Source organism: Plectropomus leopardus, chromosome 19 (assembly GCF_026936395.1).
Source record: "Plectropomus leopardus strain MGB_pleo_1.0 chromosome 19, ASM2693639v1, whole genome shotgun sequence".
NCBI classification, from domain to species: domain Eukaryota; kingdom Metazoa; phylum Chordata; class Actinopteri; order Perciformes; family Serranidae; genus Plectropomus; species Plectropomus leopardus.
In genome coordinates, this window is record NC_142194.1 from 17,078,919 (window position 1) to 17,102,749 (window position 23,831).

The 23,831-nt window shown below is 37.9% G+C and overlaps 2 protein-coding genes across 7 annotated transcripts in view; both read left to right on the plus strand.

Moving 5' to 3' along the window:
* Positions 1–2,766, plus strand: part of kcnc3b (potassium voltage-gated channel, Shaw-related subfamily, member 3b) — a 68,269-nt gene extending 65,503 nt beyond the window's left edge. The window contains exon 6 of one of the 2 annotated variants that reach the window (XM_042508495.2): positions 756–2,766. Coding sequence is in view for 1 of the 2 variants with exons in the window: in XM_042508497.2 (XP_042364431.1) it covers positions 756–784 (29 nt within the window). In the remaining variant the exon portion in view is untranslated. The remainder of the gene's footprint in view (positions 1–755) is intronic. The other variant, XM_042508497.2, reaches the window with a different exon arrangement.
* Positions 2,767–3,414: 648 nt separating this feature from the next.
* LOC121959359 (potassium voltage-gated channel subfamily A member 7-like) lies at positions 3,415–16,424 on the plus strand. 5 transcript variants are annotated; one of them, XM_088070201.1, is made up of 7 exons: positions 3,415–3,651; positions 3,945–4,006; positions 6,989–7,136; positions 7,701–7,839; positions 10,203–10,312; positions 10,534–11,302; positions 14,754–16,424. In XM_088070201.1, the coding sequence occupies exons 6-7, from the start codon at positions 10,619–10,621 to the stop codon at positions 15,657–15,659; spliced, it is 1,590 nt and encodes a 529-aa protein (XP_087926327.1). In that variant the 5' UTR covers positions 3,415–3,651; positions 3,945–4,006; positions 6,989–7,136; positions 7,701–7,839; positions 10,203–10,312; positions 10,534–10,618; the 3' UTR covers positions 15,660–16,424. The 5 variants fall into 5 exon arrangements, with proteins under 5 accessions (XP_087926327.1, XP_087926328.1, XP_042364566.2 ...); XM_088070202.1 differs by having other exon boundaries at positions 3,945–7,136; positions 10,538–11,302; XM_042508632.2 differs by lacking the exon at positions 6,989–7,136.
* Positions 16,425–23,831: the final 7,407 nt, after the last annotated feature.

A 23,831-nucleotide genomic window follows, 5' to 3' on the forward strand; every position in this document is an offset into this window, starting at 1 on the left:
CATAAGCATCTGTAATATGTCTTAACTCAATAGTTCCTAATCTGGAGGTCCTGACCAACGTAAGGGGTCACCAAAGCCTCATGCGGGGGGGCTGTGAGGCCTTCTTGATTTTAAGGTTTTTAATCCTTTAAACCTGGTGTGCTACTCCATTCTTTGTGCTGCTTTCAGATGCCTTTCACAAGTATTTAAACCTTTCATACTTAGCAAATTGATGCTATTTGTTTCAAAAACATGGGGAAAAAAGCAATAAGCAACTGGGTAATAGGTGTTTCACAAATTACAAGAAAAAAAGTAGATTTAGAAAATTATTTTTAAAAAGCTAGTGAAAAATGTCTTGGGAAAAACAAAAAAGTCAGGGAAAATCTAGATCTATATATCTATGTATCTATATAATTATCCTAATGACATGTTTGAAATGAATTCTTTTAAAAAATTTAAGCAAGTCATTTCTTTATTTTTTTTAAATTCCTTTTAAAGTTTTTCCTTTTCTTTCCTTCTTTCTTTCTTTTTTTAATACTAATTTTTAGCTCGTTTACATGTAATTATTACTAATTTCTTGCTAATTTTTGGGTACTTGCTTCTTTCATTGCTCATTGCCTCAATGTTTTCAATGTTTGCAATTTGCTCAGGTTTCAAGGGGTTAAAGTAAATTAAAAATAATATAATACATTAGGCCTATATCTCAGCATTTAACTAATTTCTGTCAGTAAAGCTCTCTCTCTAATGTCCATTCCCTTCACTGTCTCACCTCTCAGGTCCACAAGCCAGATGGAGGACTTGGTAAGATCTGGGATTAAAATGATCCTGCTCACCCACAGTATGACCAGGTCTCAGGCATTGCCATCACAACCACCCACAAACACCCACCCTGCCAACCTGCCCCTCAAACGTCCCAGATGACGACAGAAAAGCCCCGACTCTGACCACTTTAAGTCAAAGCTAAAAACATTCCTTTTTTTATACTGCCTACTCCTCCCAGTAAAGACTGCATATTCATTTTTAACTTAATTTTCAATCATTATTAATAATCATTTTATCTTTGCACCTCTTGTCTGCACTTTTGCTATTTTTAACGGTGATTTAAAAAAATGTAAATCATTTAGTACTTAATTTGACTTTTTATATATTCTCTTTATATTTTTATTGTAAGTCTATATCCTTCAATATGCTTTATTTTTTATTGTTCTGTTAAGCACTTTGTATTTCCCTGCTCAAAGAAATATGCTATACAAATAAAGCTACCTTACCTTGTCACTATAAGGGCACAGTCATGACCTAAACACACGCTATATTTAAAGGGCCTTAACTCTCTGCTAAACAGTATGTATGATTGTTAATAATAATAATAATAATAATAATAATAATAATAATAATAATAATAATAATAACACAATACAGACAGATAATTATTTTAAAAAGTACTTGGGAAAACTCATCTCTGATGGAATATTCTTAATTATGCTTAACAATAGTTTTATTATGGTTACTATTTGGGATTATTTCAGTTTATCAGTTGTCCTGTGCTGTCCATAAAATATGTCATTATGTCAGGGATCGTTAGTGTACTCAATCATATCATATCAATGTTATTATAAACAGTTTTCAGGTCATTTTCCTGTGACCTTTACTGCATTTTTGCAAATCGCAGTCCATTTCATGACAAGTTGCTGATTACAATATTTCACACATTTTTGAAAGAAATCAAACCAATTTGTTCATGTTTCAAACGTTAAAATTGCTTGTGAAAAGCAACTGAACGAAGCACAAGGAAACTGATGTCGATCCAGGTTTCAAAGGGTTTACAATCACAATCACAGGAAGACTAACAATTTGGGTGAATCATAGTATTAGAAAAGTGAACATCCACCAGCTCTGTATAGAACACCTGCACAGAGGAACAAGTTTACCAAATAATCAAAGCACCACTGTTTAGAGAATGCATATATATATATATATATATATATATATATATATCAGTGATGAAAGCACAGAATCATACGCTGGTGCAAGAACCACATAATAAGAAATAGTAATGTGGTCTGATGACTCATCTGTTTTCTAATCATGGATGTCTGTTTCGGACCTGTTCTATGTGGTGGTGAATCTGTGGTGGCATGTGCAGCAATTTGATGGGAGCCACAAGGTCTCATGTTTGCTCTTTATAGCTGTATGAAAACTAAAGAATTTTAGCTCATTTTAAAGAACCAGAAGCACCTACTTCTCTGTCATAGCATTCCCTCATCCAAGATTATGATGCACAATGCTAAAAATATCATGACGTTTCTACGGAAAAAAAACAAAAAAACAAAAGGAATTCACTACAGCATAATCAATACTTGATACTCTTACATTTTTTAATAAAATATGTTCACATCCTGTGCATATTCTCATTGCTTTATGAGGTTGTTTACACAAATTGTTGTTATAACCAGTATATGCAGTCCGAGTTATATCATTTGATGACATGATATGCCATCAAATGGGGATGTAGTGTGGCAGACCAGTGAGCAGTGTTTTTATTTCTGTGACTGAAGGCAGCTATGAGGAAATGTCGGCAGAGGCCTCCTTCAGTTTTTTCTGCTTTGTGCCAAACTTCACCTCCCTCTGGTGGTAAAACGCAGTAGTGTCTGCTGTGGTAGATTCAGATGGATGAGGACCTTTGACTAATAACAGTAAATCTGACTGATTGGTTGATTAAGTCTTTATGTATTAGGCAGTTTTGGTCATTTTTTTTTATTGTTTCAAAAAAATAAACTGAAGTTGAAGTACCGGTCTTCAAAAAAAATATAAAAGTTATAACAATCAAATAATGATAATTAAAAAAAATTTAAATTACAAAAAAAATTCACCTGTTTTGTAATGTTTTGTATTTGCATTTTTTCAATCCCAAAATCATAGTTAATCTGTTGAATTGTTGAAGGCAGTTGTATAATTAAATGTAACATCTTAAATAATATATATATATATATATATATATATATATATATAATATTTTAGCTGAATATTTTGAATAGATTATCTTTCTAGGCCGACGACAAATGTGTTTGCCAGAATTCAAACCAACAAAATTAGGGATATTCATTTATATCGTCACTTTACTTTCACATATAACTTTGTACCTGTAAAATACATGGATGTATTATGGTGACATCGGTAAAATAACTTTACAATTTTCTGCATGATCCGCAGTACTTCAAATACAGCCCTTCAAGGCTCTGGCATAAGCGGACTTCACCATTAGGCGAAACAGGCATTAGCATGGAGCCCCGAGCCCCATAAAATGCCCTTTGGGACCCCATAAAATGTTCTCCCCTATTTTTGTTGCCCATTTACTATGTTTTTCAAAAACTCCCTTCGCAAAAATAGCAATAGCGGAATGCCTAATTCATAAATAACTCACTTCTTGTCGGAGTCGGTCTGCCCCTTCCCCCCTCTTCAATAGGCACTACATGGACTATTCCTTGATGCGCATCACCGTACTGCGCAGCGCTTATGCGGAAGTAATTCCAGCGCGCTGAAATTCAATTCATGTAAAAACAACACGGACAGAGAGACCAGTCGAGATAAAACATGAAGCGAAGTTACGAGAGCGGTTCAAAGAAAATGAAGAAGAGGGAGAAAAAGCAGGAGTTTTTAACAAACCTGCCAAAGGTAACTAGCTTGTTTCTAAGCGGTGCCGGCGGGACTGTCTGTCACAGACACGAGCAGCCAGCCGCGCCGCCTGCTCACAGTAACGTTAGAAAAATGAAATGTGATAGCAAGATTTGCCGAGGCCAAGTCTCGCAAAGTCAAGTTTTGGATGCCAAAACGGAGAGGAAGAGGGAGAGAGAGATAAGAGATGGAGACAAAAGCAGACGTAGAGAGAGGAGAGATCAGTCAGTCAGTACATTATATGTCTCCATAATTGATCTCTTATTGTCTTGTGTTGTATTCTCACTTTATAGTTGTCACAAGATACAGTACACAAGACCACGATCAACCTACTGCCACCCTCTGGAAAACCAAGGTAAATGTTGGCATGTTTAACTACATTAGAGCGATGGATGCAGGGCCCCCAAAAGCATCACAAAACAATCCTGTGAGGAAGACTGGGAGACAGGCGTGGGCTGATCTTGACCTGTAAGTGATTGTGAAGAGGAGGCAGACAAGGGTTGAATTTTACTTGAGCTCAAAATTTCAGGAATTAAGAAAGAAAAAACAAACAAACAAAGAAAAACAAAACATACATCAGCTTATGTTGCATTAGTTATGTTGCTCTGCAAATGTTAAAAAGGTAAGCCCATTTACCCAACAATACAGTCATATTATTGCTCTACATGTGCTTTATTTTGTACTTTGGGAAAAAAATAGATAAGACAACATAAGGTTAGCCTTTATTGTCTCTCTTAGGAGAAATTTGTCTTGAACAACCGAGAGACCCAGGCCCCATGGCCACACAATATACAGTCAAACTACAGTTAACACACAGGAGCCTCCTCGGATCGACACATTAGGACGAGAGAACACAGGCAGCATGATCACACACACACACACACACACACACACACAATCAGACTACAATTAATCCACAGTATCCCCACCAGTTCATACACCCCAAGAGTATTGCAAAATGCCCAAAATTGCATAGATTCTCTACAAGGATAATTACACCAAAGTGCTATACAAGTTATTGCACAAATGCCCCACACCTAATAAATGCTCACAAAATACTAATAAATGCCCACTCACTCCACACAAGTCAATTCATATAACCTACAGGAGATATCACATATATTGCTACCTTGAACACTAATACCTGCTCCCCTCTCTCCCCATTACTAACTACAGGGCTGTGGTCGCCAACAGACCTGGGGTCAAAGACCATTTCTTTTGTTTTGTTAATATTTAAAGTCAAGTTGTAACCCTCACACCACTGCACAACTTGTTCTATCTCAGACTTATACACAGCAATATCTGAATCCTTTGTTAGTAGACTTAATATGGCTTTGTCATCGGAGAACTTAATAATGTAGTTTGTCATATGCTGAATCCTGCAGTCATTTGTGTGTATAGTGTGAAAGGGAGAGGATAGCTCAGACAGCCCTGAGGAGCCCCAGGATTTATAACCTGTGTGTCAGAGAGAGCTGAGTTAGCTTTCACCTGTTGCTGTCTACCTGTAAGAAAAGCAAAATACCATCTGATTATGTAGTGGTTCACCTCCATCTGCTTCAACTTCTTTAACATGATCAGAGGTAGTATGGTATTAAATGTGCAACTAAAATCCATAAACAAAAGTCTAACACAGGCAGTGGAATTTTCAAGATGTTTCCAAATAAAATGTGTAGTAGTGTTTAAAGCATCATCAGTTCCTCTACCAGACTTATACACAAATTGGCAGGAGTCTGAGAGATGTTGTACTTCACCCCGAAGATTACCTACCATAATGCGTTCTAGTGCCTTCATCACTATAGATGTTAATGCTACTTTTATAAAATCGTTATTGCTTTGTGGACAAGGCTTCTCTCTAACCGGGATAATGGCAGCTTTTTTCCATAAATTCGGGATCGTATGTGTGTCAGCAGAGAGCTGGAATAGAGGACTCCAAGCTGGGGTCAGGTCATTGGCAAATGTTTTAAAAAGGAGGGGTGAAATACCGTCTGGCCCACAGGCCTTCTTGGTGTGTATTTTTTAAAAAACCTCGGCCACAGCACCTCAATCAATTACAATTATATCTGATGAGTTGCATGATATTGTATTTAACAAATTTACACATTGCTCAATTCCATCACTCCCAACACAGTCAAAACGCTTGTAAAAGTTGTTGAGTTCATTCGCTTTTTTCAGTTCATTAAGTACATGCTACCCTCTGCTGTCAAAATTCAAGTTTGTTGTGTTTTTCCCAGCATCCCACAGCTTTTTGTTGTTCTTGGTTGAAAAAGCCTCCCCTACGTGTAGGCTATTGTTGTTCTCATGCTTCCTTTAATTTTCCCTTGAATTCTTTTTGAACAGCCCTCAGTTCCAATGAGTTGTTGTTCAGGAAAGCTTGTTTTTTGCGTCTGATGCAATGCTTGATCTCCAGTGTGATGTGATGTACTCCTTATTGTTGGGGTCTTTTATGGCACTACAGTGTCAACACAAAAGTGAATATATCCTGTAATTGCCTCTGTGATATTGTCAATATTTCTGTCCTGAAAGAAGACATCCCAGTCTGTGGCCAGGAAGCAACCATTTAACTCCTCCTACTCCCATACTGCCACACACTTTGTAACAGGTTTGCTGCTTTTTAGAGCAGACCTGAAAGTAGGAATTAGCTGAATTGTGTTGCGGTCTGATTTTAGCAGCGTATATATCTTTAATATTGCCATAGCACTTGTCCAGTATCTTATTTTTTCGTGTGCTGTTTTTTTTTTGACATATTGCTGGCAACCAGGAAGAGCATTGTCCATTTTACAATGATTTAAGTCCCCCATTTCAAAAATAGGTGCATGTGGTTTGCTTTCCAATTGCACATGAACACAGTCAGCTATAAGTGAGACGGCTTTAGATGCATTCCCACTTGGCAGGATATACACAACACAAACTAGTATGTTCCCATAGTCTCTGTTTCTTTAACTGTGTAGTTCCTGCACCAAGAGTCCTTAACATAAACGCAAATTACACCCCCCCTGGATTTCCCCGAGTTAATATGCCCGACCAAACGAACATGTGAGAAGCCCTGTACCTGGTCCAGGGGGTCGGGGAAGTCTCCTTGAAACCAGGTCTCCATGTAGATCATGAGGCAGAAACTACCCATGAGGAAAAAAATAAACCTCCTATAATAATGATATTTCTCAACAACAACTCCTGCTGAATTAAGATATCTTTGCTGCTCTAAGTTACCTTCTTTAATCCTTACACTGGCTTCCTGTCACTCAGAGAATTGACTTTAAAATCTCACTGCTTGTCTACAAATCAATCAATCAGCGCCAAAATATATCTCTGACATGCTTGTGACATATGAGCCCTCAAGGACCCTCAGAACATCAGGGGCCCGCCTACTGAGCGTCCCAAGAGTCAGGACTAAACATGGTGAAGCAGCATTTTGTTATTATGCAGCACAAACCTGGAATAAACTCCCAGATGAGGTTCGTCAAGCCCAGACTCTGATCACTTTTAAGGTAAAGCTAAAAACATTACCTTTTCACACTGCCTACTCCACCTGCTGACTACCAACTTATTTTTAAATTTGATCTTAAATCATTTTAAATTATCTTTTTATCTTTGCACCTCTTGTCTGCACTTTTTTAGTAATTTAGTAATTGATTTTTAACTTTTTATATTGTCTCTTTCTCGTTTATTGTAAATCTGTATCTTTTATTATATTTTTATATTTTATTATTCTGTAAAGCCCTTCAATTGCCCTGTGTACGAAATGTGCTATACAAATGAAGCTGCCTTGCCTTACCTTCTGTTACTCATCACTAGCCTAGGGTTAAAATGTACTGCAAAGCTAGCAAAACTGTAACATTGGCATTTTTATACTTTATGTATTTATTAATTTGCACTGTCCCTTTTAAATAAACTAAACCTAAAACTTAGTTTATACCAATGCTAACATGACAGCTAGGCTATACTTAGGTTGCAGTGCAACAACTGCAAAAAAAAAACAAAAAAAACACCAGCAATGCTATCTACTAAGCAAAACATGAGATAACACAGGTTTGTTTCAATTATCCTTACAGGTGAGTGCCAGTGCTCAGCTGGATGAAGAAGCTGATCAAGCCACAGTGGGTGTCTTTGGCTACACCTGCGCTGTGCTACGCCATAAACTGTATTGGCTACAAGAAGGATGCTCAGAAAGTTCCTGGCTTCAAATTAAGGGTAAAGTTGCAAATTCTATATTTACATGTTACATTAAGTATGTGATACATTAATCATATGTTATGTTGGTTAGCAGGAAAATCCTGTTTCATTAAAAACAACCTGTGTTGACATTTCAAGGGTCTTTTCAAGCTTTTTTTTTGTTGTTGTTGCTTTTTTTGGTGTGAGTGATGGTAGATATGTGAATGTTAAATTGCAAAACAACAGCAGTAGCCTTACTAAACACCTATTTGCATGCTTACTGTTTATGAAGTTTGCAACTTTAACCTTTTTAAAGGTTAAATCTTAAACCTGGCTCATCATATTTTTTTCTTGTGTTGTATTCAGATGCCTTTTGCAAGCATTTAAACCTTTGAACTTGACCAAAATGGTTTGATTTCTTCAGAAAACTCCTCCTTTGTTGTGTGTGGAATGTTTTCTTTTTTTCTGGTTAAGGTTTACTCAATTGTAGTAGGATAGGTTTTGCTAAGACTGAATCCAAGTTGGAGTATTTATAAGCCTCTCACCCATCCCCCCTCCCCTATAAGTGCAAGACTTTTCTAACCAGTCTTTACATAAAAGTCTACAGGGGAAAAAATAACTGAGGGGGATTGGTATAATATATGTAAAACACCATGCACGGCCATTAGCTCCAGAATCTGGAGAGAATTTTGCTGGAAAAACACAATTAGATTTTTTATAACTCCAAAGATTAGGGGGAAACTGATATTGAGACAGCAACCATGCTGAAGGTTATGTGGACATATGGATGTGGACCATAAACATATATTTTGGACTTGTCAAGAATTAAAAGGTTATTGGGACAAAATATGGTTGAGTCTGAAAAAAATAATTGGATATGAGATCTCCAAAATGTACAAATACTCATAATTTGACACAGCATACCATACAAAATGAAGATGAGTATCTTGTTAAAGTGTTTCTATCAGCAGGTAAAACAGCAATAACAAGATTATGGTACAAAGCGGAACTTCTGACTGAGGAGCAGCGAATGTGCATTATGGAAGAAATGTTTGTAATGAAAAAAATTACATATATATTAAGGTTATAAGGGAAAAATGGGAAAAATGGATTGACTACAGAATGACACCACCAACAACATTGGACTGCAAGGACATTAAAGAAATGATAATATTAAAACAAACTGTCGTACCCTGACACTGTAACCGCAAAAGAAAATCTTAATAAATTAAAAATAAAGTAAAAAAAAAGAAAAGAAAAAGAAAACATGGCTTAATGGCAATGAGCAACTTAGAATAAAATGTCCAGCAAATAATAAGAAATAAGAAAAAGGTGACAAAAACATGACCTAAAAATGGGCTTAAAAGAAGAGACAGAAAATTATTAGATAATTATATTTAAGAAGAAAAAAAGAATAACAAAAGAAAAGAGGGAAAATATCTAGAAAAAATATAAATGTAATCAATGTAAACATACATTTTTAGCATTTTTTTTCTGTTCATTTCCTTGTTTGTGTTTGTTTTTATTTTTGTTTTCTTATTTTTGTTTTTTTGCTATTTTTTTGTTCATTTCCTTTTAACTTTTTGCTAATTTCTCGCTAAATTTGGGTAATTGCTTAAGTTGCACATTACTCATTCCTTGCATGATTTATTTTTTTTTTTAAGAAATAATGCCAATTTGGTCAGGTTTTAAAGGTTTAATTACCAACATGCTTTCCACCATCAAACAACAAATTTCCAACATTTCTAAATTTTCTTGCTGTTTGAACAAAACTGTAAACGAATTCTTGCATTATATTTAGTGCAAGGTCATGTTATCATGGGTCTCTTGGTCTACATACCACATACAAATTTTGTTCAGTAATTATAAAAAGTAAGAAAAGGGCTTTTGTGAAATATTTATAACCAACATACCCCGAATCATGCCAGTATAAACTGCTACAGTAATGCAAAACTAAAAGAACTAAAAGAAAAGAATAGGCTATTTGTTATGTATGTGTTTTCTATGACTATCACTTGAGTTCAACTGTTTCTTGTTTTTAAATCAAAAACTTTTGAGTCAATGACGAACAGTGAGGGACTTCTGTCAGTCAGGGTACCATGCTTGTTAGAGGGCGCAAAATCATGTCGTGCCAGGCAGAGGTGACATTTAATAGGAAGGTTGAAGGTTGTCTTGCCTCATAGCTGAAATGGAGGGAAAGGACAGGGAGGGGTTGGAGGGATCTAGCTTAGATATTGAATTTCAACAGGACAGCATTCCCAAAAAATTTCAAGACAGACAACGCGAGGCAGCGAGGCATGGGATAAGATTGCGGATGTTCCCTGAGCAAACAACTGGAAGCGCAGTTTGTGTACAACCTGGTCAGAGAGGCAGACAAAACAAGGGCTTTGTTTTTATGACAGACGGACATGATGACAGAGAGAAAAACGGACAACGTGATGAGCCACGGGAGACAAACAATGTGATTTCTTCATCCTGCCAGTAATTCCTGTTACCAGCTGTTTTACACTTAGTAAGTAAATGCTTTCATTTCACTAACTGGGTACTAACATTGCTTGTTGTTTGTCAGTTTTTTTTTAATCCTCAGTTCACCTTTTACATAAAGTAAGTGACACTTTAAAAAAAATCTTGCAACTTTTTTAATGGATTTGTATAACATGTCCCCTAATGTAACCTGTAATGCTTTTTAACTGAAAATCCAATCCACTGATGGAGCTATCACTCTTGTTTCAGACAGGGTTTGCTTCAAAGTCCAGTTGTTCGAAGAATTCTCAGAAGAGTGGTTTGCTGCATTCCCTGGCCTGTGATACACGCAGTAATGGACAGCAGTGATCCACAGGACGATGAAACACGAGGCAGAGGGAAAGAGAGTGTCGGCAAGAACGACAAACAGCTGAAGAACCAGCTCAACTGTGAAAAAGGAGAGCAGGAGAACAAAGGGAATGAGAAGGAGAAGAAGAAAGAGAGACGGCGTTCTGGGTCTCTGTGGAGGACTGGATGGGCGCTGAGTGAAAGACTAGCCATCAATGTCTCAGGGATGCGTTATGAGACTCAGCTTCGCACCTTAGCCCAATTCCCTGACTCCATGCTTGGTGACCCCAGGCGGAGGTCACGGTACTTTGACCCGCTTCGCAACGAACTCTTCCTGGACCGAAATCGCGCCTGCTTCGATGCCATTCTTTACTTTTACCAGTCAGGCGGGAGGCTTCGGAGGCCCGCCAACATACCCCTGGACATCTTCATGGATGAGCTGACATTCTACGAGCTGGGAGAGGACATCATAAACCGCTTCAAGGAGGACGAGGGTTTTCCAAAAGAGGAGGAGAGGCCGCTGCCATCCAACGAAATCCAGAGAAGACTGTGGATGCTTTTTGAGCATCCAGAGTCGTCATCAGGCGCACGCATCATAGCCATCATCAGTGTTATGGTCATTGTGGTGTCCATCCTCATCTTCTGCCTGGAGACACTGCCAGACTTCAGGAGTGAGAAAGAGACACGAGAGGTAGGAAATGTTATTAAAGCATGTTTTGGAAACAGAATATTACAAAGATGTGTCAAGGATGGAGGGTTGAGAATAGGGCTGCAGCTAAGGATTATTTTGATAATCGTTTTGGATTAATCGATTAATCGGATTTAAAACAGGTTACCATTGACAACAGTGCAAAAAATGCAATGCATAAACAGGCGGTTGCATCCCTGAGCTGTCAAAATAATATTAAATTAGAAATAATAACTACAAAATCAAACATGAAACAATTCAAAAACTAAATGTTGACAGCTTTTAGAACATACCCTTAGGTTTTCTTACTTTAAAACTGAACATGCGTCGTTTTGATTAGGCTTACTCTGCCGTTGAGCTTTTCTCCTCCTCACTTTAATTTTAGATGCTGTATCATAACCGTCGTGCTGTGCTGTCACTTTTACATATTTTGCAGCTCACACACTTCCTTGTTTTGCATAACGTGAAGTGCTCCCAAACTTTTAAGGTTTTCATATGAAACGTCTTCTCCGCTCCCACTATGCCTCTTCAAAACACCGGCGTCTCCTGTTTGCATGTGGCGTTAATAGTCTCAACTAATCGATAATTTTATTCGTTGCAAACACATTTAATAATCGATTATAATCTATTTATTGATTCGTTGTTGCAGCCCTCGTTGAGAGTTTTTTTTAGGGATTCCAAAATTTGTGAAGGAGACATGGATGCCATTATAGGGGTGTTACATTCAAGCCTTTGAAACCTGAGTAAATTGGTGTCATTTATTTTAAAACATGGGGCAGTTTAAGAAGAAATTAGTAAAAGGTACAAAACATTTTTCTGTAACATAATTTTAATATATAATTACTAATTATAAATTTAGTTTTCTGGACATTTTCTCCTAGTTTTGTGATAATTTTCTAATTATCCATCTTCTTTTTAAAACTAATTTTCAGGTCATTTTCTTGTCACCTTTTACTTTTTTCTTGCAATTTGTGGGACATTTACTGTGAAACTGCCCTTTCTCCCCCTATGTTTCTGAAAGAAATCAAACCACGTTTCCCAGATTACAAAGGATTAAGTACTTTGTGAAAGGTGTCTCAATGTGTCACCTGATCTCATAATCATGAGGAAAGTCTTGTAAATGTGAGATCAGGATCTCGCAATTGCAGTGAAAGTTAAGGCAGTGTCAGTCTTTGCTAACCTAGACTACAGCATAAGACAGTGGGCAGTAAAGGTGCAGTCACATTTAATCTGCTCTTCTTTCTTTTGGTATGAGACACTTGGAAACTTTACTGTTACTTTATGTGTATGGAAATGATAGTCAACACTGTGCAGGGATTTAAAGTCCCTGGGATTGTTAAATTGGAAAATCTAGGACCAGTTAACCAATATTGAATGCTCCATGGATATAAATTCACGCCTTTCCAATGTATTTATAATAACAAGATTCTGATCCTATAATAATGAGATGGTTAGAATAGCTCAAAGGTAAAATATTTGGTCATTAGAGAATTCAATGTTTTAAGTCTCTCTTGAAAAGAACTGTAAAGTAACTAACACTTCATCTATTTTATATTTTCTTATCATAGTTTATGTTTAATATCACACCAATAAATTCAAAGCCACTTGTTAAAGACATGTCAAACCACCTGGGTTTAAGGTCTTGAATGTGTTGACTCTCTGGGTCAAACAGACACATGATATCATGGGAAGCAGGTGTTTACGTAAACACATGGTGAGTACTACGCTGTTAGAAGGAAAGGTACTGACACGGAGACAACTATTTTTCAATGTGTCTGGAAGCAGACCAGATAGAGAGAGTGAGAGAGACTCAGGGAGGCTTATGGTGAGATTATTTTAGTCGGCTGTTAAATTTGATACACATGGATTCAGGAAGTGCTGAGGGGTACAGGCAGTAACGTGTGGGGGCCTGGAGTACAAATAAAAGGAAAGACAAGGAGAGGTGATGGTTATGTGCTGTTTATAAAAGGTCACACAAGTGACCGAACACATCAGCAAAGGTGAGCCAATAAAGCCATGCGGTGGCTTAGAACCGGAGACTAAAAGGTCTCACAGGATGAGAAGCGCACATTGGGTCATGTTAACACATTCCTCCAGGGCTGCTATGCTAGGCCAGGCCTGCCTTTACACATCGAGCTGCCAGGAAACTACTGTAACTTACTCCAGTCCAAGTCAGTGGCAGGCCCACTGAATTGCATTGGCAATGGTGTTTGGCCTCAGAGGCCAGGGGGATAGTATCAGCAAAGGTGGAGATGGACGACGAGACGTCTCGTGTTTCTCTTCGGAGATCTCACGGGGTTATATTTAGTCTTAGGAGAGCCCTTGGAGCAGATCAACACGTAGATGTCCACCTTTAGAGATAAACACTGTCACTGACCTGCTACCAAAAGTCACAAGGAATACCCTAGGTTTATTTAAACTGGCTGAAACTTTATATATTATACTTCACAGCATTGCTGAACCGATCCCTGTGTATCCGTATCATTGGTTTTGACACTTTTAATTTGATGTTAAGTGTGAGACGTTTTAAACGGCCACGGTCCAATGCTTAAATGTAATGCTAATAACAGACACGGAGGAAGGAAAGACAGGTGGACTGAAAATGAGATAGGGGAAGCTATGATTAAAATGTAAAGCCGCAGATGTCACACACTTTTATGATGGTGTCAAAACTGAGAACCAATGAGACAGTGGACAACATGCTGAAGTGTCAATGTACTTTATTACAGTACCATGAAAACAGTGTGTCAATATATATGTAGTCAGATGAGAAATATATCGTTGTCATGTATATATGGTAAACACGTTGCTGTACCCTCCAGCTGGTTAGCTTAGCATAAAGACTGCTAAAAGGGGGGAAGAGGGTAAATTGGCACTATCCCCTTCCATTGTGTTACATTATCTATAGTTTGATGAACCAACCCGATTGTCAGAGAACATGTTGAAATTGTACATTTCTGCAAAGTATGGATATGTAACATTCAATGTTATGTTGAAACTTTGTGTCTTTGGGTTTAGGCACTTGGCTATGATTAAGAAAAAATATTTTGTTTGACTGAAAGTCCACAGTTTCATGACTCGAAATGCCACTGTTGTCTAAAAAAACACCTAGTTTTGTTGATTGTAGGTCTAAAAAAGTGGCCGACGGCTTGGCAGCAGTCTTGCCCTTGGTGTCACACCATCCACCTTCTCCTCCACCTTACAACAACGAAGTCAGGTCACATAAGTCTAATCAGAACTGTCACTTTACAAACATTGAAGTGTATGAAATGTATAAATGTGACTTGACTGTGGTTTGCAGAAATGTACAATGCCAAAATTTTATTCTAGAATCTGGGCTGGAAGATCAATTTGCAAAATGACAGTTGTATTTGACAACTGTATTTTAATTATTTCATGATTATACTTCCATTTTACTTTTTAACTTTATCTTTTCTGTTTGTCCTGTCTCCAGGAATATTTTTACAGGTACCACTCTCAGGCAAAGAACGTATCTGAGAATATGCCTCCTCCACACAGTGTTTTCCATGACCCCTTTTTCATGGTGGAGACCATCTGTATATGCTGGTTCTCCTTTGAGCTCCTGATGCGCTTCGCTTGCTCTCCCAGCAAGACGCACTTCTTCAAGGATGTCATGAACATCATTGATTTCAGTGCCATCCTCCCCTATTTTGTTACTCTGGGTACCGAGCTGGCTAAAGACAATGACGCCTCTCCAGCCACATCCTTGGCCATCATCAGAGTCATCAGATTAGTGAGGGTGTTCAGGATCTTCAAGTTGTCTCGTCACTCAAAGGGCCTCCAGATCCTTGGTCAGACACTGAGGGCCAGCATGCGTGAGCTGGGCCTGCTTATTTTTTTCCTGTTTATCGGTGTCATCCTTTTCTCCAGCGCCATCTACTTTGCTGAGGCTGACCACACCAACACAGACTTTATCAGTATACCACATGCCTTCTGGTGGGCAGTTGTCACCATGACTACAGTGGGCTACGGTGACATGTACCCAGAGACAGTGTGGGGTAAGATGGTGGGCTCGATGTGCGCCATTGCTGGCGTGCTCACCATCTCTCTGCCAGTGCCCGTCATTGTGTCCAACTTTAGCTACTTCTACCATCGGGAGACTGAATGTGAGGATAATACTGAGTACAGACATGTCCAGACAAGTCTGTGGGAAGATGAGGGGCCAGAAGACGAGGAAGGTGAGGAAGGGGATAGAGATCCGGAGGGAGATTATTATGCCATTGAAGGCATCTGCAGCCCTTTGAATGGGACTCTGCTGGGTGGACTGTGTACAGGACAGAGCACAGAGTTTAGAGGAGGAAACATGTATCTGAGGGAACCACTGGTTACTCAAGTGTAGGGAGGATGGATGTTGTTTTGCACCTTTTGACAAGGACAAAACAGAAGTGAATGAAAAAGCTGAATGAGACATGAAATTTGAAAAAAAAACAAGAAGCTCAAACCATAAATAAATCTCTAATATGTCTACTAAATACTTAATATTGCCTTTACTTGTTCATTTATTAGTATTTATCACTTGCCAGCAATTGGCACTGAAAGGCAACTCTTGTACAATATAGCTTTAAAAAAGCAAGAAAACAACTGAGTTAGTTTCACATTCTCAGGTCTTGATATACACTGTAAATATCAAATGAGCTGTTACTAATTAATGCTTCCAGCTTTGTTTTTGAAGAAGACTTTCTAAATGTCTGCTCTGTGCCTTGAAACTATAATGTCTTAGTAGGGCTACTTGCACTTTTTTGGCTAATTGTTTAAAATGAAAGGAGATAGATTATTGGTCGTATAGATTTCATCAAAACTCATCCAAACACCAGCAGAGCTGTCGACACAGACAGATTAAAATTGTGTCATAAACCAACCCCACATTCTCAACATTCTTCTGTAAGTAATGTACAAAGTTGACATTTGCGTAGTTTTGGCTCATGTCACCTGAAGGGACAGGCATAACCTTTATCATGCTGTAATACAACACTGTTTCATACGTAATGACACAGTGTTATCCATTTGTGTTTAAGAGTGAAGTTTTAATTGCAGAAGTTCTGTATTTAGCTGCTGAATTAGGCCTGTGCAGTCAGTGTTTTTAATAAAGGTTATATTTTATTAATTTTCTCAAAAGAAGTAGTGTTATTTATGGTTGCCCATGGTATGGAGTAGCTATTTAGAAAAGAGATGTTGGTGTCAATAAAAAAAAAGGGAGGGGGCATTCAATATAACAGGGTAATCTTAGCATATCATATAAAGTATAACAAACAAGAGAAACAAAATTAAATTTGATCCTTCACTACTTAGCCTATTGCATCCATAAGATAATTTGTCCCTAAGGTCTGCCAGATCCAAATCCGTGTTTCACTTTTGTTTGGCCGACCTTTCCCACAGTAACTAAGCTGTGATAAGCTCATAGCTTCCAGTAACACCACTCTCGGTTTCACTGGGACACGTAAGACTTTCGATCACAGTGATGGACCATGGAAAGTATGTGAACTAATGTAACATTGCTAGTGTAAACAGCGTCAATGATGTGTTTGTGTTATTGATGCTGATTTAAAACTCCTATACCTTTAATTTTAAGTAAAACTATCCTATGAAATGATGTTATATGGCAATTGTGCAAAGATGCTGCCACTCAAGATAACAAGATCAATCTTTAAGAATGTGCATCTCTTGTGACATCATATATCAGAAAATGTGCTGATGATGTGGTGATCACAAAGATGGTTGAGATCATTCCCCAACCTGGATGAATGAGGAGGTGAAGGCTCTTCTCAGAGCAAAAGAAGCTGCCTTTCAGTCAGGGGACAAGGAGGCTTACATCTTCGCCAGAGCACGACTGAGAGCTGGCAGCAAGGAGGCTTGAAGGAAACCTCACCAGAGACTGGAGAGAGACCTCAACAGTAACCGCACTAAAGATATATGGCAGGTGGTTCACAATGTCACAGACTACAAAAGCAGGAGCGCCCCCATCATATGCGAGGCCACACTGACGTACGAGCTGAACACATTTTACGCTCGCTTTGAACTCCTCAATAAGGACTCAGCAGTGAAGTCTACTCCACATCCAGAGAACCGATCACTTTCTGTGACCAGCAGATGTGAGGAAACTCCTGCTGAGAGTGAATATTAACAAGTCCACTGGCCCCAACAACATTCCTGGACGTGCTAAAAACTTGTGCTGATCAGCTTGTTAATGTTCTAACTAACATTTTTAACATCTCACTCTCACAAGAGACTGTTCCCTCCTGCCTCAAGACAGCCATCATCGTTCCTGTACCTAAAATGTCTGCTGTTCCTTGTCTTAATGACTACTGCCCTGTGGCTCTTGCCCCTATTCTGATTAGAAACTGGTTCTCCAGCACATCAAAGACAACATTCCTGCCAGCCTGGACCCTCACAAGTATACTTTCAGAACCAACAGATCCACAGAGGATGCCATATCTACTGCTCTTCACTCACCTGGAGAATAAGAACAGCTACATCGGGATGCTGTTTGTTGACTTCAGCTCCGCATTCAACACAATCTCTCCCATGAAGCTGATTGGAAAACTTAACACCCTGGGCTTCAGTAGAACACTCTGCAACTGGATCCTGGACTTCCTCACATGCGAACCCCAGAGAGTTAGGATTGGCAGTCTCACCTCCTCTAAATTAGTGCTCAACACTAGAGCCCCCCAGGATTGTGTGCTTACCCCCCTCCTGTTTACACACAAAAAACAACTGAAAACCACATAAAATAACAAGCTGAAACACGCCATGGCATGGGATGTAGCAAAGACCGGCCAAATCACCATAATATATCATGATGAAAAAACAACCAGAAAAGCCATACTATAGTAATGTTAAAAATATCAAAATATGACATGTCCAAAACACTGCTGACATCCGCATAAAATAGCGCGCCGAGACATGCCATAGCATAGAACGTTGCAAAAAACAGCCAAAAACACCATCATTTAGCAGGATGAAAAATTGACCCAAAATGCCATACTATAGTATTGCGAAAAATGTAAAAATAGTACATGTCCCTAAAATTGCTGTAAACAGCTAGAAACCACTTAAAATAGTGTGCCCAAGCACACCATGGCATAGCATGTTGCAAAAATGGCCAAAAACACCATAATATAACATCTTGGGAAAAAAAACCCAAATGCCATACTATAGTGTTGTGAAAAATAACAGCTGAAAACTGCCTAAAAAAGTTTGCTGAGACACACCAAAGGATAGCATGTACAAAAGAGGCCCAAAATGCCGTACTATAGTGTTGCGAAAAATATCAAAATATAACATGTCCCCAAAACACCTGAAAACAGTGTACTAAGACAAGCCAAAGAATAGAATGGCCAAAAACAATCAAGAACCCATTAAAAAACATGTTGAAAAAATGACCAAAAACCAAGGTGAAAATATCAAAATTTGACCCGTCAAAAAAAGTTCAAAACCACTTAGTATAGCACGTAGAGACGTGTTATCGTACACAGTGTTGAAAAAACATCTCAAAATGGCCCAAAAACCCATAAAATAGCATGTTGAAAAAGTGAGCAAAAAAGCAGGGCTATAGTATGGCAAAAATGTCAAAATTTGAGCCATCCTAAAAACAGCCGAAAACCACTTAGTATAGCACGTAGAGGCGTGTTATCATATACGGTGTTGAAAAATATCTCAAAATGGCCCCAAAACCCATAAAATAGCACGTTGAAAAAATGACCAAAAAAGCAAGGCTATAGTATGGCGAAAATGTCAGAATTTGACCCCTCCAAAAAACAGCTGAAAACCACTTAGTATAGCACGTAGAGGCTTGTTATCGTATACAGTGTTGAAAAAACATCTCCAAATGGCCCAAAACCCCATTAAATAGCATGTTGACAAAATGACCAAAAAAGCAAGGCTATAGTATGGCAAAAATGTCAAAATTTGACAGATCCAAAAAACAGCTGAAAACCACTTAGTAAAGCACGTAGAGGCGTGTTATCATATACAGTGTTGAAAAAACATCTCAAACTGGCCCAAAACCCCATAAGATACCATGTTGAAAAAATGAGCGAAAAAAGCAAGGCTATAGTATGGCAAAAATGTCGAAATTTGTGCCGTCCAAAAAAACAACTGAAAACAACTTAGTATAGTACATAGAGGCGTTTTATAGCATGAGATGTTGAAAAAACATCTCAACACGGCCCAAAAACCCCTAAAATAGCATGTTGAAAAAATGACCAAGGAAGCAAGGCTATAGCATGGCAAAAATGTAAAAATTTGACCCCTCCAAAAAACAGCTGAAAACCACTTAGTATAACACGTAGAGGCGTGTTATCGTATACAGTGTTGAAAAAACATCTCAAAACTGCCCAAAACCCCTAAAATAGCATGTTGAAAAAGTGAGCAAAAAAGCAAGGCTATAGTATGGCGAAAATGTCAATATTTGAACGATCCAAAAAACAGCTGAAAACCACTTAGTAAAGCACGTAGAGGCGTGTTATAGCGTAAAATGTTGAAAAAAACATCTCAAAACGGCCCAAAAACCCCTAAAATAGCATGTTCAAAAAATGGCCAAGGAAGCAAGGCTATAGTATGGCGAAAATGTCAAAATTTGACCCCTCCAAAAAACAGCTGAAAACCACTTAGTATAGCACGTAGAGGCGTGTTATCGTATACAGTGTTGAAAAAACATCTCAAAATGGCCCAAAAACCCATAAAATAGCATGTTGAAAAAGTGACCAAAGAAGCAAGGCTATAGTATGGCAAAAATGTCAAAATTTGACCCCTCCAAAAAACAGCTGAAAACCACTTAGTATAGCACGTAGAGGCGTGTTATCATATACAGTGTTGAATAAATATCTCAAAATGGCCCAAAAACCCATAAAATATCATGTTGAAAAAGTGACAGAAAAGTCAAGGCTATACTATGGCAAAAATGTCAAAATTTGACCCCTCCAAAAAACAGCTGAAAACCACTTAGTAAAGCACGTAGAGGCGCGTTATAGCGTAAAATGTTGAAAAAACATCTCAAAATGGCCCAAAAACCCATTAAAATGGTATTACGAAAAATTGACCAAAAAATCAAGGCTATAGTATGGCAAAAATGTCAAAATTTGACCCCTCCAAAAAACAGCTGAAAACCACTTAGTATAGCACGTAGAGGCGTGTTATCGTATACAGTATTGAAAAAACATCTCAAAATGGCCCAAAAACCCATAAAATAGCATGTTGAAAAAATGACCAAAAAAGCAAGGCTATAGTATGGCAAAAATGTCAAAATTTGACCCATCCAAAAAACAGCTGAAAACCACTTAGTAAAGCATGTAGAGGCGTGTTATAGCATAAATGTTGAAAAAACATCTCAAAACGGCCCAAAAACCCTTAAAATAGCATGTTGAAAAAATGGCCAAGGAAGTAAGGCTATAGTATGGCAAAAATTTCAAAATTTGACCCCTCCAAAAAACAGCTGAAAACCACTTAGCATAGCATGTAGAGGCGTGTTATCGTATACAGTGTTGAAAAAACATCTCAAAATGGCCCAAAAACCCATAAAATAGCATGTTCAAAAAATGACCAAAAAAGCAAGGCTATAGTATGGCAAAAATGTCAGAATTTGACCCCTCCAAAAAACAGCTGAAAACCACTTAGTATAGCACGTAGAGGCGTGTTATCGTATACAGTGTTGAAAAAACATCTCAAAACGGCCCAAAAACCCCTAAAATAGCATGTTGTAAAAATGACCAAAAAAGCAAGGCTATAGTATGGCAAAAATGTCAAAATTTGACCGATCCAAAAAACAGCTGAAAACCACTTAGTAAAGCACGTGGAGGCGTGTTATAGTGTAAAATGTTGAAAAAACATCTCAAAATGGCCCAAAAACCCATTAAAATAGTATGACAAAAAATTGACCAAAAAACAAAGGCTATAGTATGGCAAAAATGTCAAAATTTGACCGATCCAAAAACCAGCTGAAAACCACTTAGTAAAGCACGTAGAGGCGTGTTATAGCGTAAAATGTTGAAAAAACATCTCAAAACGGCCCAAAAACCCCTAAAATAGCATGTTGAAAAAATGACCAAAAAAGCAAGGCTATAGTATGGCAAAAATGTCAAAATTTGACCCCTCCAAAAAACAGCTGAAAACCACTTAGTATAGCACGTAGAGGCGTGTTATAGTATACAGTGTTGACAAAATATCTCAAAATGGCCCAAAACCCCCTAAAATAGCATGTTGAAAAAGTGAGCAAAAAAGCAAGGCTATAGTATGGCAAAAATGTCAGAATTTGACCCCTCCAAAAAACAGCTGAAAACCACTTAGTATAGCACGTAGAGGCGTGTTATCGTATAGTGTTGAAAAAACATCTCAAAACGGCCCAAAAACCCCTAAAATAGCATGGATTAAAAATGACCAAGAAAGCAAGGCTATAGTATGGCAAAAATGTCAAAATTTGACCCCTCCAAAAAACAGCTGAAAACCACTTAGTAAAGCACGTAGAGGCGTGTTATAGTATACAGTGTTGAAAAAACATCTCAAAATGGCCCAAAAACCCATAAAATAGCATGTTGAAAAAATGGCCAAAAAAGCAAGGCTATAGTATGGCAAAAATGTCAAAATTTGACCGATCCAAAAAACAGCTGAAAACCACTTAGTATAGCACGTAGAGGCGTGTTATTGTATACAGTGTTGAAAAAAACATCTCAAAACGGCCCAAAAACCCCTAAAATAGCATGTTCAAAAAATGACCAAGGAAGCAAGGCTATAGTATGGCAAAAATGTCAAAATTTGACCCCTCCAAAAAACAGCTGAAAACCACTTAGTATAGCATGTAGAGGCGTGTTATTGTATACAGTGCTGAAAAAACATCTAAAAATGGCCCAAAAACCCATAAAATAGCATGTTGAAAAAATGACCAAAAAAGCAAGGCTATAGTATGGCAAAAATGTCAGAATTTGACCCCTCCAAAAAACAGCTGAAAACCACTTAGTATAGCATGTAGAGGCGTGTAATAGTATGCAGTGTTGAAAAAACATCTCAAAATGGCCCAAAAACCCATAAAATAGCATGTTGAAAAATAGCCAAAAAAGCAAGGCTATAGTATGGCAAAAATATCAAAATTTGACCGATCCAAAAAACAGCTGAAAACCACTTAGTAAAGCACGTAGAGGTGTGTTTTAGCGTAAAATGTTGAAAAAAACATCTCAAAACGGCCCAAAAACCCCTAAAATAGCATGTTCAAAAAATGACCAAGGAAGCAAGGCTATAGTATGGCAAAAATTTCAAAATTTGACACCACCAAAAAACAGCTGAAAACCACTTAGTATAGCACGTAGAGGCGTGTTATTGTATACAGTGTTGAAAAAAACATCTCAAAACGGCCCAAAAACCCCTAAAATAGCATGTTCAAAAAATGACCAAGGAAGCAAGGCTATAGTATGGCAAAAATGTCAGAATTTGACCCCTCCAAAAAACAGCTGAAAACCACTTAGTATAGCATGTAGAGGCGTGTTATTGTATACAGTGTTGAAAAAACATCTCAAAATGGCCCAAAAACCCATAAAATAGCATGTTGAAAAAATGACCAAAAAAGCAAGGCTATAGTATGGCAAAAATGTCAAAATTTGACCCCTCCAAAAAACAGCTGAAAACCACTTAGTATAGCACGTAGAGGCGTGTTATTGTATATAGTGTTGACAAAACATCTCAAAATGGCCCAAAAACCCATAAAATAGCATGTTGAAAAAATGACCAAAAAAGCAAGGCTATAGTATGGCAAAAATGTCAGAATTTGACCCCCCCAAAAAACAGCTGAAAACCACTTAGCATAGCACGTAGAGGCGTGTTATAGTATACAGTGTTGAAAAAACATCTCAAAATGGTCCAAAAACCCATAAAATAGCATGTTGAAAAAATGACCCAAAAAGCAAGGCTATAGTATGGCAAAAATGTCAAAATTTGACCCCTCCAAAAAACAGCTGAAAACCACTTAGTATAGCACGTAGAGGCGTGTTATAGTATACAGTGTTGACAAAATATCTCAAAATGGCCCAAAAACCCATAAAATAGCACGTTGAAAAAATGACCAAAAAAGCAAGGCTATAGTATGGCAAAAATGTCAGAATTTGACCCCTCCAAAAAACAGCTGAAAACCACTTAGTATAGCATGTAGAGGCGTGTTATTGTATACAGTGTTGAAAAAACATCTCAAAATGGCCCAAAAACCCATAAAATAGCATGTTGAAAAAATGACAAAAAAAGCAAGGCTATAGTATGGCAAAAATGTCAGAATTTGACCCCCCCAAAGAACAGGTGAAAACCACTTAGCATAGCACGTAGAGGCGTGTTATAGTATACAATGTTGAAAAAACATCTCAAAATGGCCCAAAAACCCATAAAATAGCATGTTGAAAAAATGACCAAAAAAGCAAGGCTATAGTATGGCAAAAATGTCAAAATTTGACCCATCCAAAAAACAGCTGAAAACCACTTAGTATAGCATGTAGAGGCGTGTTATTGTATGCAGTGTTGAAAAACATCTCAAAATGGCCCA

What these genes read in the sequence shown, in the direction of transcription:
- LOC121959359 (XM_088070202.1), top strand. Translation starts at nt 10,619, where the DNA reads ATGGACAGCAGTGATCCACAGGACGATGAAACACGAGGCAGAGGGAAA. An exon ending in GTGAGAAAGAGACACGAGAG is followed by an intron (nt 11,303 to 14,753) that starts GTAGGAAATGTT and finishes TCCTGTCTCCAG; the next exon opens with GAATATTTTTACAGGTACCA.